This window comes from Echeneis naucrates, chromosome 21 (assembly GCF_900963305.1).
Source record: "Echeneis naucrates chromosome 21, fEcheNa1.1, whole genome shotgun sequence".
Classification (NCBI taxonomy): Eukaryota; Metazoa; Chordata; class Actinopteri; order Carangiformes; family Echeneidae; genus Echeneis; species Echeneis naucrates.
This window is the reverse complement of record NC_042531.1, coordinates 11019431-11045256: the sequence shown is the minus strand read 5'-3', so window position 1 is coordinate 11045256 and position 25826 is coordinate 11019431. Positions and strand designations below refer to the sequence as shown.

The 25826-nt window shown below is 39.5% G+C and overlaps 1 protein-coding gene across 2 annotated transcripts; it reads right to left on the bottom strand.

Annotated features, from left to right (window-relative positions):
* Nucleotides 1-1441: 1441 nt before the first annotated feature.
* grb14 (growth factor receptor-bound protein 14) lies at nucleotides 1442-25183 on the bottom strand. 2 transcript variants are annotated; one of them, XM_029530961.1, is made up of 15 exons: nucleotides 24986-25183; nucleotides 20517-20731; nucleotides 19291-19420; nucleotides 9387-9543; nucleotides 7775-7896; nucleotides 7568-7642; nucleotides 7319-7456; nucleotides 6189-6299; nucleotides 5994-6083; nucleotides 5587-5649; nucleotides 4412-4528; nucleotides 3896-3965; nucleotides 3723-3810; nucleotides 3082-3175; nucleotides 1442-2951 (listed from the first exon to the last, which is right to left on the bottom strand). In XM_029530961.1, exons 2-15 carry the CDS (start codon nucleotides 20702-20704, stop codon nucleotides 2805-2807), a joined length of 1590 nt encoding a protein of 529 aa, XP_029386821.1. In that variant the 5' UTR covers nucleotides 20705-20731; nucleotides 24986-25183; the 3' UTR covers nucleotides 1442-2804. The 2 variants fall into 2 exon arrangements, with proteins under 2 accessions (XP_029386821.1, XP_029386822.1); XM_029530962.1 differs by lacking the exons at nucleotides 19291-19420; nucleotides 20517-20731; nucleotides 24986-25183 and adding an exon at nucleotides 12992-13054.
* Nucleotides 25184-25826: the final 643 nt, after the last annotated feature.

Genomic DNA, 25826 nt, shown 5'->3' with positions numbered 1-25826 from the left:
CCAGTGTAGTGGTGTGAAATGCTGCGAACAGTGATGGTTGTCCATGAGGGCCGAGGCAGAGCGGAGAGAAGCTTTCTTCACTGGGAGGGATGCTGTATCCACAGGCCGTTTGGGCTGGATAGAGCTGGATGAATTCATTAAAGGAAGCGCAGGCTCTCCCAGCTGCCATCTCTCCCCCTGCAGCCAGACTCCGATCAATGGCAGGAATACATCCAAAACAACATTTAGCACAAGACCTCGGAAGCAGGGGTGCATTTAAGACTTCTCTGTGTGCGCACATCTCCCCTGGATGTGAGCTCCGTTTCAAAATGTGCTATTGAAGTAAAGCAGGGGAGGTATAGGGGCAATGTGATTGTATCACAACAGAGAAGATTGTTTAACACGGACACTGCCAGATGAGACATTTGGCTGCTCTAGGTTGTGCGGGGAACAATCTTTCTTTATGTTACATTTATTTCTATTTCATAAAGAACATTTCAGTATAAATTCCAAATGACATTAAAAGTTATGTGTTCCTAAAAATGTGATTGTCTGACATTCACTATCTATTAATTCAATTTGAATTCTCTCATTGTGCAAGTAGGGGAATTTTCTTACTGTTGGTGTCCGTGGAAGATAAAATCTTATTTCATCTCTGCATGCTTCGTGTTGCATATTCATTTATGTGTCATTTTATATGCCATTTGTCGCATATAAAAGATCAGATAATCAATGTCAATTAAGTCATAGTTACACAACTTTTAAATAACTTCCTCTTTCATAAAGCTAACATTAACCCGACTTGCATCTTTGAAACATTTCATATGTATTATGTAATTTAAATTGCTGTGGACACAATAAAATTTCAGACATAAAGCCAGACAGGGAAGAGCAAAATGCTTCTAGTACCACCAAGTGGTTATAAAAATAATTATGTGATAGCTCCACAGAGAGCATGTAAAGTATATATGTGTATAGATTACTGCCCACAGAATTCAGTAAATCACACCTGACAATGTGAGGCCAATGTGTCCCACACAGGCTTTTGGTGTGACTAAATTTAACTATGTGCCAGATCATGACTTATGTATTGACTATAAAAATCTTTCTGAGCACAGAGGCACCCTACTGTGAGCTGGTGATACGGCTCACATAGACATTTTATTAAACCGTTATATTTCATGTGCGTTTCTACGATAACCATGAATGGCCTAGTTACTGAGAAATATACTATCTAATGACTACAATGTAAAATGTTTTATATTTTAAATAAAAACAGAGTTTATTAGACCGGTGATCTATTGCCTCAGTCTGTAGCCGATCTTATTTAAGCTTAAATACCACATTGCTGGCAGCTCTTCAGCATCATTAAAACCTATCGTGGTGCGTGTGTGCTAAAATGAGACAGCGGTTCTCTACACTTCTTTGGGAGCCAGAAAAAACTAAATGTGACAATAAATCATGCAAAGTCATACATTACAAACAGGCTGTGTTTATGCATATAAAACTGTGCAGTCCATGACATTCATTGTTCAATGCACTGTTGTCCAGCTGAAAAACAAATGAAACAACAAACACCAGATGGTCATTTCAATCGTGTCAGTGGTTTAAAACACCTTGTTCCGAAAAGCTGATGCGTTATTGGTTTTTCAGAGACAAAATATCATCTCACGCTGTTTACCCACAGCTGTGGCCGTACCGACAAAATACAACCAAACGCAGGCCCTGCATACATTACCTGAATCTTTGAAAAATATAAAAGCTAAATTGCAATATACAGTGGATTCAGATATGATCAAAATTAGTCATACAGTATTTCTAATTTCCATCTCAATGACTTGTATCTAAAATTGATCAAATATTCCATGAACCTTACTCTAAAGCAAGCTCTCATCTGATTTAATCTAATAAAAAAAAAAACAACAAAAAAAAAAAACAACAATATTTAATCACATAGTTAAAAAAAACAAAAAACAAAACAACAATGCACAGTGCAAGCTGGTGAGAATGTGTACCACCTGTCTGCCTGCACATTACCTTTTCTCTCTATAGCAGACGTAGTCCAGCATACAGAGCATGCATAGTGACGCTTCCTGAGAGGTCATTTTCTCTCTCAAATAAAAAACAACAAACAATTTTCTTACAAAAAAAAAAAAAAAAAAACCAAGAAAACAAAACCTGAATACTTAGAGATGCAATGAGAATAAAAAATACAATAGCTTAGTTTTACTCAAATTTAACAGGACAGAGGTGTTGTGTACTACAATACCCAGCATATTATGTTGGGAGCAAATTTAACATTTGTGCCCTTACTGGGACTCTTGAGCTTGATTTGAGCTTTCACAGACCGTTTACATACTGAATACATGCATTTATTGAAATGTTTTCAGTGAAAACTCAAATTCCAGTTACTGAGGAAAGCTATTTCTTTCATTGGCGTCTTGATGAATCACTACCTGTTTGCAGTACACATTCAGCTTTACAATATACAGGACAAGAAGTCATGTTTGCAGTTTGCACAAATGATTTACTGCGAGACTTCTGAGGCTGAAGAGAAATACCTACAAGATAAAACTGCACATCATCTTCAGCGCCTATAGTTTGCTGCAGTGTGGTCAAACTGATCTTTTTCTGAATTCCTACCACAGTGCCACAGTATGAATGTGGATTCTAGATGATGATAGCGATAATTTCAGTTTGCATGGCTCTTCATTGATTGTGTATCTCTTTCTTCTTCAAGGCACAAGAACACTGGGAGTGTTTGTCCACAAAGGCCCCTGAGTTAAGGTGGACGTGGGCCCTCTGGGGTCTCTTGTTTCCCCTGTTCACAGGGTGATCCGTGCACAGTGGTGCTTGAGTTTGCAGGGTAGCACCCCGCGGTTTAGCTGGTAAAACTCCACCAGCTGGATCAAGTCAGTAAACTGTGTGTGACCATCATCCAGACTGTAGTGCAACTCGCCTTCATTTTCCACCTACATGTCCATCCAGGCACAAGAGGCGAGTAACTTATTAGCAATCACTTTAAAGTTTTTGGAAGCAATTTTTGGAAGATGAATGAAAAGCACCTAGGAACTGTCTATCCAAACAGTTGATTGTACTCACAGGTAAGATCTGAAAGTGTTTCACTTTCTGCATGTGGCACAGTGACAGTACGAATGTCTTAGGGTTGCTTTGGCTGTCCCTCAGAAGAAATACTCTGAAAGCAAAACAAATATTTTCGCAGAGTAAATCCTTAATTTTTTTTGAGAATGAAATATGTAAGAAAAATAAAAAAAAGGTCGCATAATGTGGTCTTTGCTCATATTTAAGGAACAACAACAATTTGTCCCTAAAACTTCAAGACCCCTAAACCACTAGACAATATTACCTAATGCCTTCATGTTTTTCTTATTGAAAAGACAGAACCAAAAACTTAACGATATGTTCATACCCTGGGACAACACAATGCAGTTGTAATGTTTGCATTCTCAGTGATTGTATTTTGTACCCACCTATCACACAGATGGACTTTTGTGTTTTCAACTGCATGACTACTACTGACTGCATTTGTTACGTGGGTTTTGTTCAAAAATCTCACACACATTAACCAGGGAAATTGAAAACATTTTAAAAGATGGGAAAATGGGTGTAGAGGGGAATTCTCACTGTGTAAGAAACACACACTAAATGCTACTTATAGCTAATATCCCAGATGTCTTTAATGACACATTTTAAACTGTGAAGTGTGTACTGCAGCTGCTTACCCATCAATAAGGCCCTGTTGAGTGACTAGACGCTGAGCCTCATCCCGAGACAGTTTGCTGTGGAACCACGGTTGAGCCAAGTGCAGAGCTGACACATGAGAGAGAATATGTCACAAATTATTTATGATAATTGTGCGCAATCCAAAAAAACAACTGAAATATGTCGGACTAACCTATGTTTGACACTGAACTCTGAGATGTGGAGGGGCTGCCGTGACTGCTCAGACGGTGGCAGCTTTTTCTCTAAGGGAAAATTGAGTTATAGTCGCGACATTAGTGAAATTAATTTCATAAGATAGTTAATTTATTCTGTATTCTGGACTTGTTCTATTTCAATTATGAACTGCTTACAGCTGTTGACCTTACAAGGTTTATTTTATTGCAATAACCAACTGGATGCATGAATATAATGTGTTGAGGTTAATTCGTCATCATTATAAAGTTTGTAGTAGCATTTGCTGCTAGTTCCAGAGACCATTTTTTTATTATTTGTTTTAGAGATTGTTAGTGGAACAAAATGTGAAGAGTGCACATTTCCATGATACCCGTTGGTAAAATAAAGCAATATGGCAATTGCAAAATAGAGCATATTCCAAGATGAACCTCTTGTGTACACTTATCTTAGGTATCTTGCTTTAGCTCTTGATTGCGAGGAAGAGACTGTTATTAAAATAAGACCCCTGACTCACCCTCCATGAAAGGCCTTCTTCTACAGCCACAGACAACGCCTCAGATGGGTTCTCAATCACCCGGCTCCTTTGGCCAGAAAAATCCATGGCCACCAATGAGTTCTCTGAGATGCTTCTCTAAAATGATACAGTTAACATATTTTGTTCGGCTGTCTGAACTATTTTACATTGAAATCTCACATTACTTTTGAGAGTAATGTGAGATTTGAGAAACAAAAGAGAGAGAGAGAAACAAAAATAGAAAACAAAAGCATGTGTTATGCTGTACAAAACTCGGTCTCTTCTTACTTTTGGTTTCTTTTGTATACTGGGGCAAGAAAATGGACTGACTTTTCCTATCATGTGGTATTGTATTGCCATCTAGTGTCTGAGCAACATGACTCCATCCTCATCACTCCGAGACGAATCCAAACAGAAAACCCCAATTTAATGGGATTAGTGTGGCTTTGACAAGAATGACACATGGGCACATTATAGTCCTTTAAGCTGCCATCTAATGAGTGGCTCTATACAACTGTGCACACAGAAGAAAATTTGTTTCATCAGGATTAACAAAAAGCTTTTAAATGACTACATTTGTTCCCCTACCACAGCCTAGTAATTTACACAAGTGGTTAAAACAGAGTGAGCAGTGTTTACTTTGAGGAGAGAAGCATTTCAGTTCCTCTTCCTTACTCTGCTCCAAATGCAATATAAAATATACTTATCACTTATCAATGTCACTTATGGTTTAAATAGGGCCTTCATTGAACTTGCCAGTGAATTTATGAAGCTGTTCTAAGGATAGCATGTACTGCTTAATCTGTCATGTAGACTACAGAAAATTCAACACCCTGAGCCTGCTTTTGGCAGATTCATGCACTCCTATCTTTCTAGCTAATCCTCTCAGCGAGGCTATTGGTCACATATGACCCTCTGACAACAGAGAAGAGGTGATGAGTTGTTAAATCTGAGAGCAGCTGATCACTGTGTATTTTTAGAAAGCGGCAACATGTCCAAAAGCCATAAATAGATTTGTGTTCACTGTCACAAAAATACTCAGAGGATACCTGGGACTATTAGATTGTGTGGTAATGTGGGACTGTCTTTGTGATTGGTCGATTTCATACAGACAAATTTTACAATATACAATGTTTTATATAAATAAATAAAAAGAATAATATTCTGTAGCTTACCATTGGAGAGGTTTTTTGTTTCTGGTGTGGCTGAATGAAGTTTTGGTACAGCTGCATCCCATACTGAAACAAGAACATGAACCTCACACATGCTGAGTGTAAAATCTTTCAATTAACTGGTGGCATTGTGATGAAACTGGACAGATACAAATAAATCAATCCTTTGTATTTTACTGCACATTATTTATAAATAAGCTGTAGTGTGACTAATGCTTTAAACTGTGCCCAGCAGACATCCAGACAATGAACACATGCTGCCTCTATCACAAGAGGGAGTGCCAATCCAGCATCACTCAATAGTTTCCCTTGACCTCCTCCCAAAGCTAAATCTGATTCTAGCATTGACTCAACACCCCCCCCCCCCCCCCCTTAGAAACAGACCCACAGTTTATGATCAGCAAGCCAACCTTTAACAAGCGCATGGCTGTGATCCAGCAAGTCCTGGTGGGCTCATCATCGGCACAAAGCAGCTTCAAGGCTGAACTACACTTTGTGGACTGGAGAGAAAAGTTACATGAATACAAAGAAGTTCAATATGCTGGAAATCAATACTCATTTCACTCCTTTTGTAAAGCTTTGGTATGTTTGGGAAATGATTGTACCTTGACACAAAAGCCAAATTCTGTAGGTGCTCCATGTAGTTTTTTGGCTGACAAAACGGAGTAGACATCATTGTCACTAAAGTCGGCAACAAACTGGAGATGTCTTGGCTCCTGTAAAACAAAAAGTGGTCATGATAGAACTCAGAAGTGCAGCAAAGTTGTATCTAACATAATTTCCACAGTATGTCTGTGTGGAGTGCACAAGAAAGTAATATACTGCGAGTATAGTCCAACGAGAGAGGAGGAGGCCAGCACGTTTAAAGTTAAACATTGTGCATTTACCTATAAAGCAGTGCTATCAGTAACTCTGGTGCAGTTAACCCATAAATATAATGAAACTGATAAGGATACATTTTGAAATATTGGTAGGGGCTGTTTTGAGAAAGTATCAGCAGCCACATTGTGGCTGATAAATTTCCAAGTAAAAAAAAAAAAAAAGCACAAGGGTTACCATTGTTCTGCTTTCATGTGACACATCGTTCCCACTTCCTTATTTAAAGTAAAGCCACTGCCGTTAGTGTCTGTGGTGACTTACTAGCAACGTGTCTGACCGAGACCACAGATGCATGGTAAACCTGCTAGAGTAAAAGTGGGCACGATACCAAAGCCTCCCTGTGCTGGACAACAAAAGGTCTACTGTTGTAGGAAATGAAAGCAGTTGAGAAGTGGTTGTGTTGGCATGGCTGGTGCATAGGTATAAGGTTCACTTGTCAGCAGCATTGAGAGCACTGTTTCTGCATGGGTGCTGTGCCAGCTGACCTAAGGAAAATCAAGCTCAACCTGTTCCACTACCCTCTCAAAACCGGAGTGATACAGTGAACAAAGGGTGAAGTGGTGAATGCATTATGTGAAACAGAGGACAAGAATTCATTTTCATAGATTGTGTGAAGAATTTGAAATTTCCACTCGCTGCTATGCATATTTTTTTTTTAAATGGATGTTTACTGTACAACCTAATGACTGAGTGCATTTAACTCAAACAGGGAAAATGCTAGACAGACCGACATAAAGCAATTACATGTCAAAATAAGATTGCATGCATCAGAGCAGTTGGAGTATGCAACAAAACAGCCCACTGACTTTTTATTGCTTTTCCGAAAATGCAGACAATGTGGACAATTTTGTTTTACCTTTGAAGTTCCCTTATTGGAAAAATAAAGCCCTGACCTCCGCAGGACAAAATAAAACTTCTTCCAAGACTTCCTGCTTTGTTCTTTGGCATGGAGGTGTCCATGTATCTCTGGGCAAGTGCTGGAGTTGAGAAAGGTCTGTGTTGGGTAGAGAAATATTAACACAACACAGATTTTAACGGATTCTGAGAAATTTTCAATTGGTACTCAAGGCCAGTGAGTTCAATTTAAACAGAAAGAACATGATACCTGTATAATCTGAGACTGATCCACCATCCCATTGGTTTCACTGGATATGGAGACCATGTGAGCCGGGAAAAAGTCCTATCAGAATGAAAGTAGCATCAGCATTACATTAATATACTAGTGTTGATTCTAACTATCACTCTTTACCAGTTTAATCCACTCTGTGGTGGGTTAGTTCTAATTATTCACATAATTTGATTACAAACTCACCAGAGGTTTCCTGAAGAATTCATATTTGGCGTAGTTCTTCCTAAAATACAGCCGGCTGTCTGTGTCCATCCCCCAGGCTGACAGCACCTCCATAACGGACTCATGGTCTTCAATGGTTCTCTCTAGTGATATAATCAGAAAAGATGTCACTTACATTTTTTTTTACTCATTTATCAATAAAGGATGGGAAATGTAGATAATTCACTTTCTCGTGAAAGATGTTACTTTAATTTATGTTTGCAATATATTTTCCCACAAGTTATACTGCTTAACTTCGAGGTATGGAGTTTGATTATTAACTTTGTTATCAATGTGTAACTCAGGAAGGCAGCGCAATATAAAAATAGATTATTTCCTAAAAATGGTTGTTGGATTAATAGAAAACTTTTTGGTCAGACTGTCTTAGGAAGCATTGTCCTATCAGAAAACAGACAACAGGCAAACAAATGACAATATTGCTTGATGTGGCTGACAAAATTAATCAGAAAAATGACATCCTGCTGTATAAATGACTAAATTGAAGAAGAATTAGCAGATATGTCTCTACAGATGAACTATGAAACTAAACACCTGACTTTGAGACACTTACAGGATTCCATTATCTCAGGGGAAGTGTGTCAACCCTCAGAGATGAATTTAGTCCATCAGTCTATCTAAATAAAGTTAAAGAGCAAATATCCTGATACTTGGTTTCCTTTGGATAGCAATGATATGAAGTCTTGGTGAAAAAATGATGGCTGGAACAGAACAGATGGCTGAATTATGTAATGTGTGCAATAGTGTGAAAATGCAGCTGAGAAATCATTTATGTAATCACACTGTGATCTTGCAGATCAGTCTTTATGCACCATTGACAAATATGTGTGTTTTTCAGTATTAGCTTACCAAGAACAATACTGCATGCCATTCATACATATCTGTTATTAAATGCAAATGGAGATGATGCCCCTTTAATTTACAAACACTGACATCACAATATACATTACATAACTTACTGCTCTCACTGCTAACAATAAATTGGCAAAGGCAGACAAATTAAGGCTTACAGCAACATCACAACAAAACCGTGCAGACAATACCAGTGGCTTCAACAGGAGAAACTACCTAAGTGTCAGTGTAGAGATGGCTTTGAGTAATGAAACTCCAATAAAAGATTATAAATAATATTCTGCTCAAGGAAGACCTACAATTAAGATTCAGCACACCAGCCACCCTTCACATATTACACCATATGGTTAAGGATTCAACAGAACAAACAGAGAGCAGTCACTCTCAAACACATTTCGCCACCCTGCTACTTACAGCCACTCCAATAAAAATCAAGGAAACATCATCCATAGGACAAACAACATTAGCATCACATGATCAATAAGTACATCCTGTAAATACGTACAGATAAAAGAGATGCTGGTTCATGTATATTGTATATTACAAAATGATATACCCTAAAATATCTTCATCAAATGATTCATGAAGACATTTTTTCCTTCATCATTTCATTCATTTTCATTTTTTTGCTTAAAAATGCCAAAAATTGTGAATGTTTAATCAGACAAATGTATTTATACATTGCTGTAAAAGATGGCAATTGTATGGAAAACTAAATCCTTACCTATACCCAGATGGGAGAGATGTTCAAACAGAGTCCAGCTGTGGTCATCAATACATTGGTTCTTCAACACAAACAGCTGGCATATGTCCCGGGCAGTGATGTCACTAGGAACCTCTACAGCTCTGCTGGTGTTATCTTCATTATAAACTTTGATTACCTGCAGCAGTAACATCAAATTACAAAAATATTCACTAGGATTGGCATTCTTCTTACCTTCAGGCAGTAGAAGCAGACTGTGAAGCAAACATCAGATAATGTAATCAGTTTGACCCACATAAAGAAGTTAGCTATAGGCCTTGTAATGTATTACAGCAGCACAATGTCTAGAAAAACAAAATGAAACATTTTTCAGGATGTAAAGTCCTGAGCCTGCAAAGAAAGCCATGCAGTAACCTTGCAATACCACAATGAGGCATCAAAAACTGAATGTAAAATAAATTAATCCATCTCAAGTTTAACTTACCACCCCCCTGTTTGGAGCAAAGCACTGGCCTGAGGTTGGGCAAGCTCTGTAGCCTATACATGGCTGAGTACACAGCATTATAATGGAGGGCTTTGGTAAGAAACATAAAAATACGCATCAGACGGCACAGCAAGTGTCAGCTAGGAGGCAACGAATCTGTCTTTCTTTCTCGCTTGCTCTCGTTTGCTTTCTCTCCTTCTCTCTCTCTCTCCCTCTCTCTCTCTTCCTCTGTGTTGCAGTGGAACTGAGAAGAGGTAATTAGACAAAACTGCCTCTTAGAGCCCTGCTCGATACCAAATGACCAGCTACCTTTCTTCCCCACGCAGAGTCAAGAAGCCAGAGATCAATCTGCTCATTCACTAGTGGGTGGAGAGAGAGACAGAGAGAGAGAGAGAGAGAGAGAGAGAGAGGGTCAGCGAGTCACAAGGCTCCAACCCCCTCTCTATTCACGCTCACACACCCATGGCAAGCAGAGTTCCCAGCATAACCAAGGGAGCAATTATAAAGGTGCTAGTTAAATGTAATGCTAGTTGGGTCAACTCAGCCTGAAGTTGACTGGGTGGGTATGAAGGGTGGGGAGTGAGGAGTGGGGGTGTTAAAGCTGGGCAGAACGAGACTCCTGACTCCTTTCATAGAGATAATAGGGGTTCAGAGCTATCCAACTGGGCAGTGCTTTGAGCCCTCAAGGAGCCATCAGTAAGCTATGACATCACCTCTCAGTGTAAACCACTTAGTGTTTAATCAGCCCACATGGAGTCTTACAAGACAAATATCTTTGTTAGTTGATGTCTAGCAAAGACAAAAGCCTGCATTAAATGGATTAGTCCTGCAGCACTGTAGGTTACTTTTGCAGCTAGATAAATTGAACCAAGACACAGACAATAACAGCTGTGCACAGTAGTTCAGAACAGCAGTAGTGAAAAATGTATAACCGTTTGAAATGCACAGAACACATCAAAATTAAAGCTATTTCTGGTCAAGACTGTATACTGGGGTTCAGCTGAGCTGCTCTGAGGAAGTGGTTTCCTGAGAATTGGCCAAATCAAATCACTGAGGCATCACATTTCACCAAGGACGGGGTATGGTTCGTCAGAGGGTGAGGAAACCTTTTTTTGATGCATTAGCATTACAGATGTACTTAACATTTGCATTGCTTAGCACACACCAAGTCGGTTTCGTGCAAAGTTTAGTTTGGATGTCAGGAAGACACAAAGACAATGAATGCTCTAAACTGACTTATCTGGCGTGACATTATATTAAACTGACCAAACATTTACACTAGAATCTTTTACCTATTAACAACTATTAACGTGGAAAAAAGAGGTACATTTTCTTGCCATACCTCTAGGGATGATAACGTCAGTCAAACAGTCTGATTCACACTGAAACAGCTCAACAACCAACCTATCTATACACATATAATATACAGGTACATTTATGTACAAGAAGTACGTATGTAATATAAAATAAAAAGAAAAGTAAATACATTTAAACAAACAGACTCATGTTTGTTATTAACACAACTGTCAAATCATTACAATCACCCAATGTAATTACTCTGATTTCTACGTATACATTTATTGTATTATTGCTCATGATTGTTTGATACCAGGTAATTGTTGGCAGTGAGTGTACAGTGTAACAGTGGCTGTTAATCGTTAAGTGTTTCTAATGAGTGTCCAGGAAAGGCAGCTACATAAACCGTTGCTTAACACTCCTTTATCGACTGGTGTTACAAAGTGGCCTGCAATGGTGAGAAAACTCAACAGTATTTTATGAAAGGCCACAGCACTGGCAGAATATTCTCCAACAATCATCTCAGCCCTTCTGGCTGTTCAGACCAGATGAAGTAGCTGTCCCTCTTATTAATGATGCACCAGTTCGTTATTCGTCTGCCCACTGTTAGTAGGTATTCACCACTGCTGACTGGACGTATTCCACAAGATTGTTCTGGTCATGTTGACTTGGCCCTTCTTCATAATTTAGGCTTTTACACTTGACCATTTCTCCCGCTGTTAACTTACTGTCTAATATAAAAAATACATTGACGTTATTATAAGATAAGCCACAATGTTTGATCTGGGTGGTCAAAATGTCTGGACCATATGACATTTACTTCAACATACTCATACTTATGTATATGGCTAAACTGCTCAATGATGTCAGCCCAATCATGTTTGTGAGGGAAACTGCAAGCCACATTGACTGTAACTCAGCAATCAGGGTTAAAGTAGCAGGCAGAGCAAATAAAAACATTATGTGCTTTGGGGATTTCAGTAAAATTTTTAAAAACTAAAAAAAATAACACTTGAAAAGGCACGACAAGACAGATAAGGACTATGATGAACTATATATAGAATTGTTGAATATAAATTATTCTATAACACCATCTTATCTCAAGGACAGGACACTGTGAGCCATTTTGCCAATTAGACTACCACGGCTTAACCTTCAACTGCACTCACAGCTGCAGCTGTATCAATGTGTGGTGGAGAAAAGGCGGCCTCCAGCCTTGTCTAGCTAACACAACCACTGAGAAACGTCCTCCGAGCACCTGACTGTTATAAAACTGAAAAAGAATTATCCCCACAGCGTTATACAGAACTTTCTCTTGAATAGCCAGACCAGCAGGTTAACAGTTGCAGTGTCTACTGTATTATTTGTAAATTATAATTGTTAGCTTCCAGAGCTGACTTTGACCACAAAGTGGATAGATAGTGTTAACTTGACTAACTATAGATAATACAACCTAGCAAGCAACACAGGAGACACACACTTAATGTTTAAGTTGTCTTTGTTCAGTATTTCTGTTTCTTGTTGAAATGACCTGCACAGTTCACACTTTAGTGTATTTCAAATTAGAGATGGCTATTTTAATGCACGACTTTTAAAATAACTTCTTGCATCTGTAGCAAGCTTTGATAATGACAACGAGTCAAACAACAGCACAGTCAAATTGTTGTACATAAACAGAATCTAAACATATTTACACGGATTAAAGCCTTTTGTGCTCAGTGCTCATCCCACAACATCCAAAAATTTTATTTATGGAAGATCTGACATTAATAAAAAAATAAATAAAATAGATAATAGCTTTAACATGAAAGTGGTAACACAGAGTAAATCCACCAAAGATTCCTACCCGCTTCTGCAGACAAAGTGGTGTAATGGCAGGCAAGGTGACTCTTCTCGCATGGAAATTCATGCTTCTGCCTTAGCTGCACAATTCACCGTATGAAAAATATCCATTCATATTAACTGAAAATAAGGGTACTGTATAAACTATGGGTTTAATGATAGTAATAAACTATGTATAATATGGTATTTGATAAATGATATTTTTCTCCTAGTAATCCAATTGCATAGCACAAAAAACTAGTTAGAGTGAGATCCTTCACAACGAAAGTGTGAGAAACTAAAACATGTTGCCTCCCCACAACACAAACTCCTCCTTTGTCCTTGAAAATGTAAAAAGCTTTTTCCTTTTCTGTCGTTTCAGAAACGCAGTGGCAAAGAACAAAACTGAAACATGTTTCTCATGGTGTGCAGGGTGAAAACATAGAGGCCAGAGAAAGCTAAAATACTTCAAATCAATTCAAAAGTGATATTTTCAAACTACATCAAAGACCTGAAGGTCTCCCATAAAGTACATGTGTCATATTGTTTTTGTGGACTTTGTGGCCAGACACCACATTGTTATTTTTGTCTCTGACATTATACATTTGACTTCACAAACATTCATCGGCACATTCATGAGGATTTTGCATGAATGTTGTATACTTTGTGTTGACATTGGAAACAAACATTGCCAAAAAGGGATCATGAAACAAGAAAGTTGTATTCTTATGTTCTTGCAATTACAATTACTGATACTAACTGACTTGTTTGATTGATATTAGTCTTTACTTTCTTAACATTCAACAATTACATTCATTTCTTCAACTTGTAATTAATAATAACAACAACAATAATAATAACAATAATAATAGAATATGTATTATTTTAATATCAATATTTCATAGAGTAAATAGATTCAGATCATTTGCATATTACTAGCATGTTCCCAGAATGACACATTGGATTCAGTTTTTCAGATTGATTAAACAGAAGATTTTGATATCATAATTTCTAGAAAGCCCATGCAGGATGTTTAGTGACACAGAAAGACAAACTAATAGTCTCATTATAGTACTATTAGTAGTATTTAGATTATTTCTATATGGGTAAGGCATTGCCAGTTGTGTGAAAATAGTCAAAATGAAATTTTTACCATAGATTTTGCTTTAGTGTATCCCAGAAATAAAGCAGTACTTTGGCAAAACTTGTAACTTATAAAGCTACTGGAAAAAACAACAACGACCAATATTCCCCATTTCAATATATGCACAGGTCTCGCATATTTTTTTTTCCATCTTATCTCCTTTAAGTATTGAGCAGTATGTTATTACAGCACTGAACTGGAAGTTGGGTACCAATCAATGTCCCCTCTTTCATGAGAACAGACAATACCAAAAAAAAAAAAAAAAAACTTCCCACAACAAAGTTCATGTTTATCTGGAAACACAGCACAGTGACTTGTGAGAGCACAGACAAACAGACGCTAGTAGTTATCACACAGCTAAAATGAATTGGAATTAATGGAGCCAGAATGATAACAGAGTCTCCACAACTCTCATAACAAAGCCAGCTCCAGACACATTTTAACCATAGCTGCTTCAATCAAGACCTCGTTGGCTGCTCCGACAACACAGCAGCTGAGGTGCAGGTCGGTGCATACAAAGTGTATACACACCGCTTGGCAGGGGGATACACATATCAGGCCATATCTTGGTGAGCAAGGAAGCAGCCAGTCATGTAGCTATCCTATTGGTGAAAGATTTGTTCCCTGAATTTAGGCTTTGAGGCAGCGCCTCTGTCCAGCCAGCTGAAAAGCACATCTTTTACCGGGAGAACAGAAGACAGTTCAATTTCTTTGTTACTCAATAACGTGAACTTTATTGAGGATTACGAGGTGACTATGTATGTATAAAAGTATAATAGTTATTAGTATGCATATATGTAACAAGCAGCAGAAATTAAACACCAATGACACAGTAAAGCTCCATGAAAAAGGAAGACAGGTCAAACAACCACAAAACCTGCTACAGCAGAGGGAGAATCCTCTCCAAAGGATGATTAGTAATCTTAGACATAAAACAGAAATACTCCAGAGAAGTACCCGTGGGAATTGTACTTGAATTTGTCACTTCTTAGTTGCCATTTGTTGACAATTACTTGTATTAAAAACACCCAATTCCTCAGTTGAACATTGATCGAGGTAAAGCAGTCACTAGAGTAACTGCAGGCGAATGCACAACCTCACTGTCTGTGGACACACTTTTGGCAACCATCAGTGAGAAATGGATTTCCATGCATTCACATACTATTTAGCACTGTCTGGTCCTGATAAGATCATACAAGTGAGCGAGCAATGGATTTGTCAGTGTGTGTGTTGTGTGTTTGTGTTTCAGAGAGATAGCGAGTGAGAGGTAAGTTCTAATTGTGTTTGACATGGTATAATGACAACACATTCTGCAAATGACCTACTCACATCACACTGCTCTTGCAATTTAATTCCCTGGCTGTTGCCGTTTACACAAGACCCGGACAAGCAGCTGTCATTCCACAGACCACAGTTAATCCACAGGATAATCCCACACCTCATACACTCAGTAAACAGTTGAACTTGTCAGTCAGAACTAGTTATTGTCTTTGACACAGCTAGTTAAAATGTAAATGTTAACATTTGTAAAGCAAAGCAGGACAAGTCAGTGAGGATTGCAGCGTTTATCATCCTGATTTGATTTAATACGAAGTAAGAAGAAAGGACTTGGACTCAACTGCAGTCACTGCCACTTAGAAGACTGTGATTGTGGCATTGATTGTCACTCAACAAACCCATCAACAAATGCCGAATCAGTTTTGTAAAATACTAATTATTCATCATCTTAGCCCTGTTTTGTCAGTAAACAGCTGACTGAACTGAAGACAGCGTAACATCTGCTGTAGAGGAGAGGCTCAGGAACACGGACATGATGCACGTTGGATCTGAAATAACATCTCTAGAGGGGCAGGCATTTCCTCTGAGTCATACGGCTGAACTGAGCTCTCAACACTGTCTGGACACAGGCTGTCTGTGTGTTTCTGGTTTCTGGTATGAGTCCAACCATGACTGCCCACAATATTCCTGGAGAGTGGAGGCGGTGCCAGCCACTTGGACTTCCCCAGAACCTGTTTATTTAGCCACTGTATTGTGAAGATACAGAATGCCAGTTATTTCATGATCTTGGACTCAAAGCTACGTTAGCCAGCACTTATTAGCAACATCAACTCATTTCTACACATTGACACAGTGGCAAGACGCTGCGTCATTCTGTTTCTCAATTCAACACATATTTAGAGAATCGTGTTTAAGTTTGTGTCAGTCTCTGTAGTGATGTGGTGCTGTGGCGGAGCCGACAGTCTGACAGCCTCAAGCCTCGGCGTGGCAGTGGGCACTTTTCCTGAGGTCAAACGCAAAAGTGCAGGAGGATTTCATTTCATAAAGTAACCTCTCATGTCACAGTTGTATGTCTGAAACAGCTGAGGTGGTCCAGGACACACTCTGATTTATTCACCATGGAAACTGATCTGTCAAAACAATCCAGTTGTCTTTAACTACTGTACATATAATAGTGTCCTATGTATAGTTTTCCTGACTACACACTGACTTTATATTTGTTTGACATATAGTTTTTTGGAGGCTGTTGTGTTGACAGCAAGTCTAAGAGTACCCTTCACATAATGTGCCCCTCATGACTTTGTGGTTCTGTAATGGAAATATCCCATGACACTGCAAACACAAGGATAAAAGTGGGCTCCGATATACCAATGACTGGCACGTGAGACAGCTTTAGAAGAAAAAACTGAAGAAAAAAGAAGAAGAAAGAAACAAAAAAAAAAAAAAAAATGCGCAATGTCATGTGAAGGGCCTCACCTGAACACTGAAAAGCTTGAGATACCACAATGTCTCTACCATTTAGTTAGCCTGCTCATTTCAGAGTCTAAGCTTGTCCCTCAAAGATGATTGTTCTCAGATCATTTTAAATGATGGAGGAAAAACTGTTCCATAACCCACAGGAAAGATCAGCAGATCATTTTCCCCTCACAGGAAATGAGGCCATAATATGCTGATATGAGACTTGTCATACAACTGTTCAGTCAGACATGCTCTTTTTGCTTTCCATGTCTGCTGCTGACAAGGTTAAGTAAGACACTGCCAGGCTCATGGGATCCAGCCCCGGGTCTCATCAGCAAGATATCTTTAAGATTTACTAAACAAGGAAGGTACATTGTTGCAGAGTGAGGTCAACTGGGTGTCATTTTGCTCATTCCCTGAGAAAGCTCAGGATTACTTTCACACTTATCAAAGAAAATCCCAAATCCTTGCAATTCCCTGACCTAGCTTCACAATAGTTCAGTGACAGCTTAGGAAAATTGTCAATCTGATGACAAAACTTCAGTAAAGAGTGGAGAGGAAATGAAGGATTTATTTGAGACTCTATATATCAATTGGAGCTGCTCCAGTGAAACACCCCAGTTTTATGTCATCAAACAATCTCACCACAATGTGTGCAGAGAAACAAATACCAATTTGGTGATAGTCTTGCACTAATCACCAATACACTGCTGTGTTAAAAAAAACAAACAAACAGACAAACAAAAGAAACCACCGCTCTGTATGTATTTTTCATTCTCCAGCGACACACAAGCACACAGCGGTCTAATATTGCTGATAGTTGTTGGTAACTGCTGAGCTCTGTAATTTCTAGCTTTCCTATGAGTCATTGCTTTGACCTGCCCCCTGCTGCTGCACATACACACACAAATACACGTACACCGAGACCACAGAGATACTGAAAAACCTGAAATCAACTCCAGCATACATTGCAGGGATCCACATCCAGGAAATATCTAGTGGTTGACAAACCAGACCAATTTAACAGCCTTGGAAAATGTATAGACGAAATCCATTTTGAAAGCCTTGCACTTTTACAGCAGACCCATAATTGTTAGCTTTCCAACATAATGAATGTGCTCTCTTTTTAGAATTTGACAGCAAGTTCTGTATAAACGCACAAATCAACTACAGATCACAGGGTCAAGTTAAATAATTTTTTGCTCTCCATGATAATGACTCCTGAGTTTCACTCACTTGTTTTATAAGGAAATTAGGTTAAAGATTGTAAGTATGACTTGTACAGTATATCACCTGCATTATGCCTGCCTATGTATGAGCTTTTATTTGGGAGCTGCAAAATGTTATGTTAGCCTGACAGAAATAAATAAAAGTATTCTCTCAATAATTATTACAAAAATGCATAATATTCAAGATTTGTGTGTCCCAATTCACTGGTAAAAAAAATTCACCAAACTCCTGCCCCCCCAACAACCAATCTTACTTAACCAACTTCACATACACACAAGCTGTGGATTTCTTCACACACAGAAGGAGTGTCTTTTTTTGTAAAACTCAGTTGCTTATTTTTTTTTTGCTTGGGACAGCCAGAACTATGTTTTGTAGTTATCCATCTGTCTGTCCAGCCCAGTCTCTTGAACTTTGGAAGTCAAATTTCAAAAGTAAATGTCATGGTGACTTCAAAAAATGCAGTATTACATGTGTGGACAGCACAAAACTCTCACACAGCAAAATTTCTCACAAATGCTTAATATTTCATATATTTGCTAGTTAGCTAAACAGGGATCCCACTTTGTGGGGGGTTCCCCGTTTAAAATTAAAATAGCCAAAATTGGCTCAACATTAATGTTGGAGTGAAAACCTTTCCTGCACCAGTACGTAGTTCTCAACATTGAGTGCATGACAAATCACACCCTGTGCTAAAACAAACACACAAGAGTGGCTCTTTGGCACCAGGCCAGGTATTTCCTGGGTAAACCATGAACTTCTAATGAAATTTCAAACACCACATCGATGGGTGGCATCATACTTTATATGTGTTGCCTTTTTCTGTGTGGTTTAGTGGTCACTGTACTGTGCATAGGCAAAATTATGAATTCTCAGAGGTAAAAACATTGTGTGTGTGTAGGTTGTCTGTACATGCTGACACCGTGTTTTATCATCTCCTCACTGCAACTCATTTCCATACTCACATAACTGGTTCAACCATCTATAGGCCCTGACATTTCAGACAAATCCCAAGGTAAACATCAGGTAACTATGTCTTCAGCGAAATTTAAACACTCTATGTCCTGCTGTTGTTTGTCTGGCGCTTGTTACAATAAAAGCTCACATGATTTTTCTGCTTCAGGTAGAATGTTGAAAAGATTGCAGTTAGCAGTTTCTTCAAGTAATATAAACATTTTGTCAGAAACAAGTTCAAGTACTGTAAATTGAAGACTCACCTGAGTTGCACTACTTTTGGTCCACGGTAATAAGCATTCAGAGACAAAGGGGGAGATGGTGGAGGGGACAAGCTCGGGAAAAGGGTTTGGAACAGGAGAAGGAAATGATTCCTCTTCTTCTTTATTGCTCCTGAACAACAAATAAATAAACACACAGTGGCTGAGACAATGAAACAGATGCTACATTAAATGATCCAAGCATTTTTCAGTCAGTATAGACTGTGACATTGCAATAATGTATTAAACTTTATGCAAGACTGATTTCCCAACTTGCAACTTAGAGCTTTTTATTGCTCGTTCTGCTTCTGTCCTTAGCACAGGAACAAGGAGCATAAATGGGCTGAGTGATAAAGAAACTGACAGATCCGACTGAAACACAAGGCTGTCTCTGATTGGACAGCTTATGCTCTCAACAACCAGACGACACACCCAAATCACCAACAGCCTATTGATAACATGGTAGATAAGGCACATGTGAGATACCCCTGACTTCACCACTATGAGAGACATTAAGCTGTTACCAACACAGACAGCGATTCAACTGCCGTCTGGAGGAAAGCAAGCCACAATGCAATCAAGATTTCTAATCAATATGGAATGGAATTGTTTTTAGCAAAGTCATAAAATATTGTCGTCACTTAACGACAACTTAACAACGACTTAAGAATGCAAAATTGCAATCTGTGTAATTTGCTGATTACTTGTAAAATACAAATTTGAAAAAATTACATTATGATATCATACATAACACAATATCGAAATGCAATCATGATCAGGGAAAAAGAGTGATATCTCAGTCCACTTGGAGAAGGCAGGGCTTAGTTTTTGTGAGCTGCTGTTCTGTGAATGAAACTTTTCTACTGGTCTGCAAGAACAGCAGTTACTGAGTTACTAATTATCTCCCACAAACTAACAGGTGCTTGATTTGATTCCTGGTCTTTAACTGCACTGTTGAAATAATACCATATACTTCATTGACAGCTGCATTTGTGTTGAGCCAATTCTGTTTACAGGTACAAAGTCTACACTACAGCTTTCAAACAGGCCTCTGTGTCTCGCTCCTGCAAATACAAAGAGAGTACTATTCTTCTGCGGGGTAGCTGATATTGTTAAGTACAGAATCAATAATGTTACTTTGAGTCTAAGTGCAAGTGATTTATGTTTTTTTAAATCTTATAAACAGCTTGGCATCATTCCTGGTAAGTGAAAAGAAAAATTTGTCATACCTGTTTCCTTTGCAGAGCGTAGTCCTGCTCCTCTGGGCATTTGGTGTTAGTAAAGGAGCTCGCAAAGGGATGAGGGCTGGGCTAGGAAAGCCACTCGCATTACCCTTGCCACTCTGAAAAATCTCTACTTTATCTCCAAGGCTTCCAGAAGTGTGTATTTCGTCCAGTGCGTTATTCATATCACTCATGTGGGCCAGCTAAATCCAAGGCATCATCTGGAGCAGAGAGAAGAGACAAGCTGTTGGGCTGGAGTGTGTGCAGAGCAGTTAGAGCAAGCAGGCTGGCGGGGCTCCTCTGCTCACAACTCAGCACAGCACGCACACACGCATGCATGCATGCATGCACACACACACACACACACACACAAACACAGACACAGACACAGACACAGACACACACAAGTCTCTCTGGCTCATCTGCTGCCCACGAGGGTGGCCCAGTGGGGCAAAACGATCCCTCCTTCCCAAACATGATCCACCACAATAAAGATATTTTTAACGCAATGACTCCCAAAACAGTCATCCTTGCTCTGACACAGTAGTATATTAATAATCAACACATTTGTTCAAACTTTTGAACTGTGTTTTCCTTAATGTTGTTGCTTTAATTTCCTTTCATCTGTTTTTGATATAGCTTCATTTGCAACCTGGAAGGTAGGACTGCACACAGAAACTGCATTTACACAAAAGGGGATGTCTTAAACTAGTAATGGCTCTGGGAGAGCCGAGAGCACCACAAAAAAAAAAAAAAAAAAACTACTTATCTTTTGTCATGGACTTCGCACAGGGATCCAAATTGCACTTTAAACTTAGTAGACTGTAGAAGGCATGTGGTTGTACAGAGTAGCCGGCCCAACAGATTGGTTGTGTTGGGGGCTGTGTCATTCAGTGACAGCCTCCATGTGGGGGATGGCTCGGATGATAACATCTTTCTGAAAGGTAATGTGTAACGGAGTCTGACAGGCTATTGGAGGTACAGACTAAGAGGCAGCATAGGGTTAAAGGAGTATCTCGCTACATTAACAAAGGAAAAAGGGAATTTGATTGCTTTGGCAACTGTTAAAAAATTAGGTAGTTGTCAAAAGCGCTTAACACTTATACAGGAGAAACAGCTGAGCTTAAACGTGTCAGTGCTGGCATGTGGTCAGAGGGAAAACCAGCGGAGTTAATATCAGTTTCTTAAGGTTGATCTTGGTGAGGAGAGAGCAGTAGGACCTGTGGGTAGGCAAATAGTTTAGCTGAGGTCCAACTGTGGATTGATACAAGGACAAGAAACCCCAGGCAGCATGAGCGGGCCAGAAATAACTCATAGCCTGGAACACATTCTTTTAGTATCAGTCAATGCAAATGCTAATTACATTGGTGTAGGATGAATGCCAAATCTATTTTAAGGAGTTAATAACTGTCTGACATTACTGTAAGATACAGCTTTGGTTTCAGTATTTTGTTCTAGAGTCAGTTTTCTTTTGCATTAAATGAGCAATGACTATTAAATGGGCCAATTAATTATAAATTTGTATAATTTTATCATTAAAAGATGATTAGATGATGAAAACTTTTCGATTCTTTTTCAGAGGCAGAGAAGATTTTTGCTATTGCATCATTGGGAAATGTGCCGTATTAAATGACAGCAGTAGTTTTGCTCCCATCATACTTGTATTGCTGAGCACCAAAAAGGAGAAATGAAATCAGGGAAGAGTATAATTGTTGCAGTGAGGGACTAGTTGTTGCCATCGATCCTTAACAGCTCCAAAGTCAGTGCCAGGGTGTTTTTATCTCAGAGAGAGAATGTACTTGTAGAGCTGATTAAAACCGTGAGGCAAATGGAGGGAGCACCTCATCCAATCTACTCCTAGTTTTTGCTACGACTAACCTGCAGGCCACCTCTCAATAAAGCATGGTCAGGAAACTGGGGGAAAGGGATTATTCCACTTTGCTATCCAGGTCTGTTTGTGGTAACCAGCAACCAACTACTGGGCATGATCCTCCAAATGTTACAACAACAGGTCAGACTTCCACATCAGTTAAGAAGTTCAATCTGACAGAAGAACTGCTTGTTTTCCAAGGACATTGAAAAGCTCCTGGTTGGTCTACTGTAACTATTAGAACTGGCGTCTTCATCGGTGGCACAGTGGCCCCTGGGACAAATGTGTATAACAAAAACCACAAAAACATGGACCAGACAAAAAAAAAAAAAAAAAGAAAAGAAAAGACATGTAGCAGTAGCGCAGTTCTTTTAAATTTACAGCCAGCTCTGTCTAATGCTTTGTGCTGCTTATGTTTCCTGTGCTGAGTCTCTCTCCTGCATCCACCTTGACATCTTCATCTCTTATTCTTCCCATCTGAAGAAGCTTTAGTACTATTCTCCTGAATCGATAAATAATAAAATGTGCACATTATTTATTTTATTTAACATATTTATCATTTACTGACAATGACACATTCCAGCCTCTGTGTTGTTATCCTTTCCTGGTTCAGTTTGGACTGTAGTTAAACAGGAGCGATGATGGAACTTCGGTCTTGAGGAGTCGTGGCATTTATTTATTGACAAATATCTACCCTGCTGACTGCTAAATAAGTACCTAACTCTGGTCACCAGCTTCACTGCTCTTTCTCTCACACTACATTCACAACCTAGATATTGATCTACTCCAAAAACAATATTCCATCTCAAATTCCTCAAACTTATTGAACATCTTACACATAGATCATGCATCCATGCAATCTGCTTGTTTATTTGTGGCTGCTCTGTTTCTACGCTTAATGCATGTTTAATTTTCACACATTGGCACATGCCTGTAATGCATGGTATATCTTAACTGACGTCAGAACACCACGGACAGCATGCCTGATACATTTTGGCTGTCGCTAATCACTGGTCAAGGATCCCAGGAATATCCTCCAAATTGAGCTGCTCTCCTCTCCCCTTGCCAAGCTCCAGTCTTTGTCAGTGAATCATGGTCACACCCAAGACAATGACAGAAATGATAACTGCAACAGCTGGAAGTCAAACGAGCTTGTAGGGTCAATACTCTGCCGCCACCATAAGTGGGCAGTAAATACACGATGCAAACAAAGTTCTTTATTGGACAGAAAAATGTTCTGAAATTAGATGTAAGTAAATATATCCCTTACTCCATATTGTTCTAATATTGAAGTCTACTTTGAGCTTCAAGTGAGCAAGGCCTGCTTGCCCTAAGAGGACACCAATGTGTTCAGGAACAGCCAATAAAGGACAAACCACTCCTAAACCTTACACGCACTGTTGCACCTCGCTTATCAACTCTCTACAACACTCAGCCTCAACTAAGAGAGCAGTACAAGGCCTGCACAACCTGCTTCACCCGGGCACTCTCTGACTACATGCTGTGCCTGACCAGTTTACCAAAGTCTACAGAATCCTGTTACCAACATCTCTCTCTCTCTCTCTGATGATCTCCACAATCCACAATGACGGACTGAATACTGCACGGGCCAACCGAGCATGTCTCCCCTGCCCTTTTGAAAATGGTTTCGTCTGTGACAGAGACATCCTACAATACAACACAGGCATTTTAATGTTGCCGAACATCAGGAATATAACTCACAGTAAAGCTGTCCAGTCCACCACCATGCATTCACGTCACTGAAATTAAAAGGTTACTAGATTTGTGTGTACAGTGTGGGTTGGCTTATGAGGAATGCACAGAGTGAGGCATAGCAGCTGTTGGAAACTACAAGCAGGGGGTGTTTAACACTTGCGCAGCAGCAGCAGCGTCTTTACAAAATCCATGCTAGTCCTTTCAAAATGTGAGACAGTGGGGACCATGCCATTTGTCACCACTTGGAAGAATAACTATTTGTGTATTCGGAGTAAGTCTTGTTGCCTCTACTTGCTGTCATTTTTCATTTGAAACCAATGCTTTATTTCATGCTATATAAAGCCGAGGAGAGGCCTGGACAAAATTACACTTTGAAGCAACAGGTCCAATTTTGAAATGGTGAAAATGTCCAAAGATAAGCAATTGAGATACAGAACCTTACAGAACTGTGCCTTTGAGAACTAGTTAGTTTCAATGCAGGTTTCTTGGTGGCATCAGATCTAAAAAAATCAGATAACTAGTCAGTGACTGCTATTAATATTTGTTATCCTCTCCTGTCTTCATAACTGAGAGAACACAAAAGTCCTTGTCACTTCCACTTATGTGTAGCAATTCCATGCATGTTGGGATTTTGGGATCCAATCACGAGACATAATCATCAGATGTGTTTTTTATTACAAAGGGCCAATTAAATGTTTTGCTGTCAATCCGGACGTCGCCGACAGACACCATCAGATCTGTGTGACGCTGTTCCATTTTGTTTGAATATTTCCTTTTTTAAAAAAAACATGACATTTGAACGTTTAAAAGGACTGAAACAGCAAAGTCGGCAAACATTTTCAAAAAAAAAAAAAAAGAAGAAGAAGAAGCGTAAATTACTTCCGTTTACCTCAATCATCACACACTCCCCACAAACGTTAAACACGAGGGGCGGCCGTCCAGAGACTGAAACCCGGAGAAGTCATGCCGACACACGCCTTCCTGCCGCTTCCTCTCTCCGCCGGCGGGAGAGCCTCGGCGGCCTGTTTGTCCAACTGCTGTGGCGAGTGAGGTGTCGTTTGGGAACGGTTCGTTCATTTTGAACGAATCGTTTGTATGACTCAGGAGTAACACCTCATCACAGTACGTGAGTCTTTCTTTTTCCTTTGGTCCGCGCATGCGCGCCAAGGGCTCAGATTCGTTCACAAACGGATCTTTTGCCGCATATTCTCCGTGCAGGAACGGCTGATTCGTCCACGACTCATAAAATATGGTCTTCGGGTCTTGAGTCTCCTGTTCACTTGGCTCATGGCCGCTGCGCAGGCGCAGTGGAAAAATGAGTGGTTCGTTCACGACTCATAAATACGGGTCTTCGGTTCTTTTGTTCCATCATTCGCGTGGTTGCAGCAGTAACATGACCAGTGCTGTCTCTACTCTCAGGAAGGATCCAGTCTCTGAGGAGGGGGTCCCCTCTGTGGTCAGGACTAGTCTAGACCCACTTTTCCTTGCTGTCTATCACTCGTCACCACTTCACCTAAACATGTTCAGCTACCCCCGCTGGGAATTGAACCCGCGACCTTCTTGTTGCGAGGCGCTAACCACTATGCCACCGTGCTGCTCAAGGCATACGGCACAAAACTGGTAGATCAGCAACCTCCATCTGTATTTTTCATTTACATCCCAGTTCATATACAGGTGCTATATTATATAATTTTGGTATTTGGTACACTTTATTTATCCTGAGGGAAATT

Bases quoted from the DNA above. Each gene is read 5' to 3' on its own strand.
- grb14 (XM_029530961.1), bottom strand. From the start codon at position 20,704: ATGAGTGATATGAATAACGCACTGGACGAAATACACACTTCTGGAAGC. The intron at 7,897-9,386 runs GTAAGGATTTAG...TTATATCACTAG, and splicing joins TCTCTCCCATCTGGGTATAG to AGAGAACCATTGAAGACCAT. The intron at 4,529-5,586 runs GTAAGCTACAGA...GTATCATTTTAG, and splicing joins AACAAAAAACCTCTCCAATG to AGAAGCATCTCAGAGAACTC.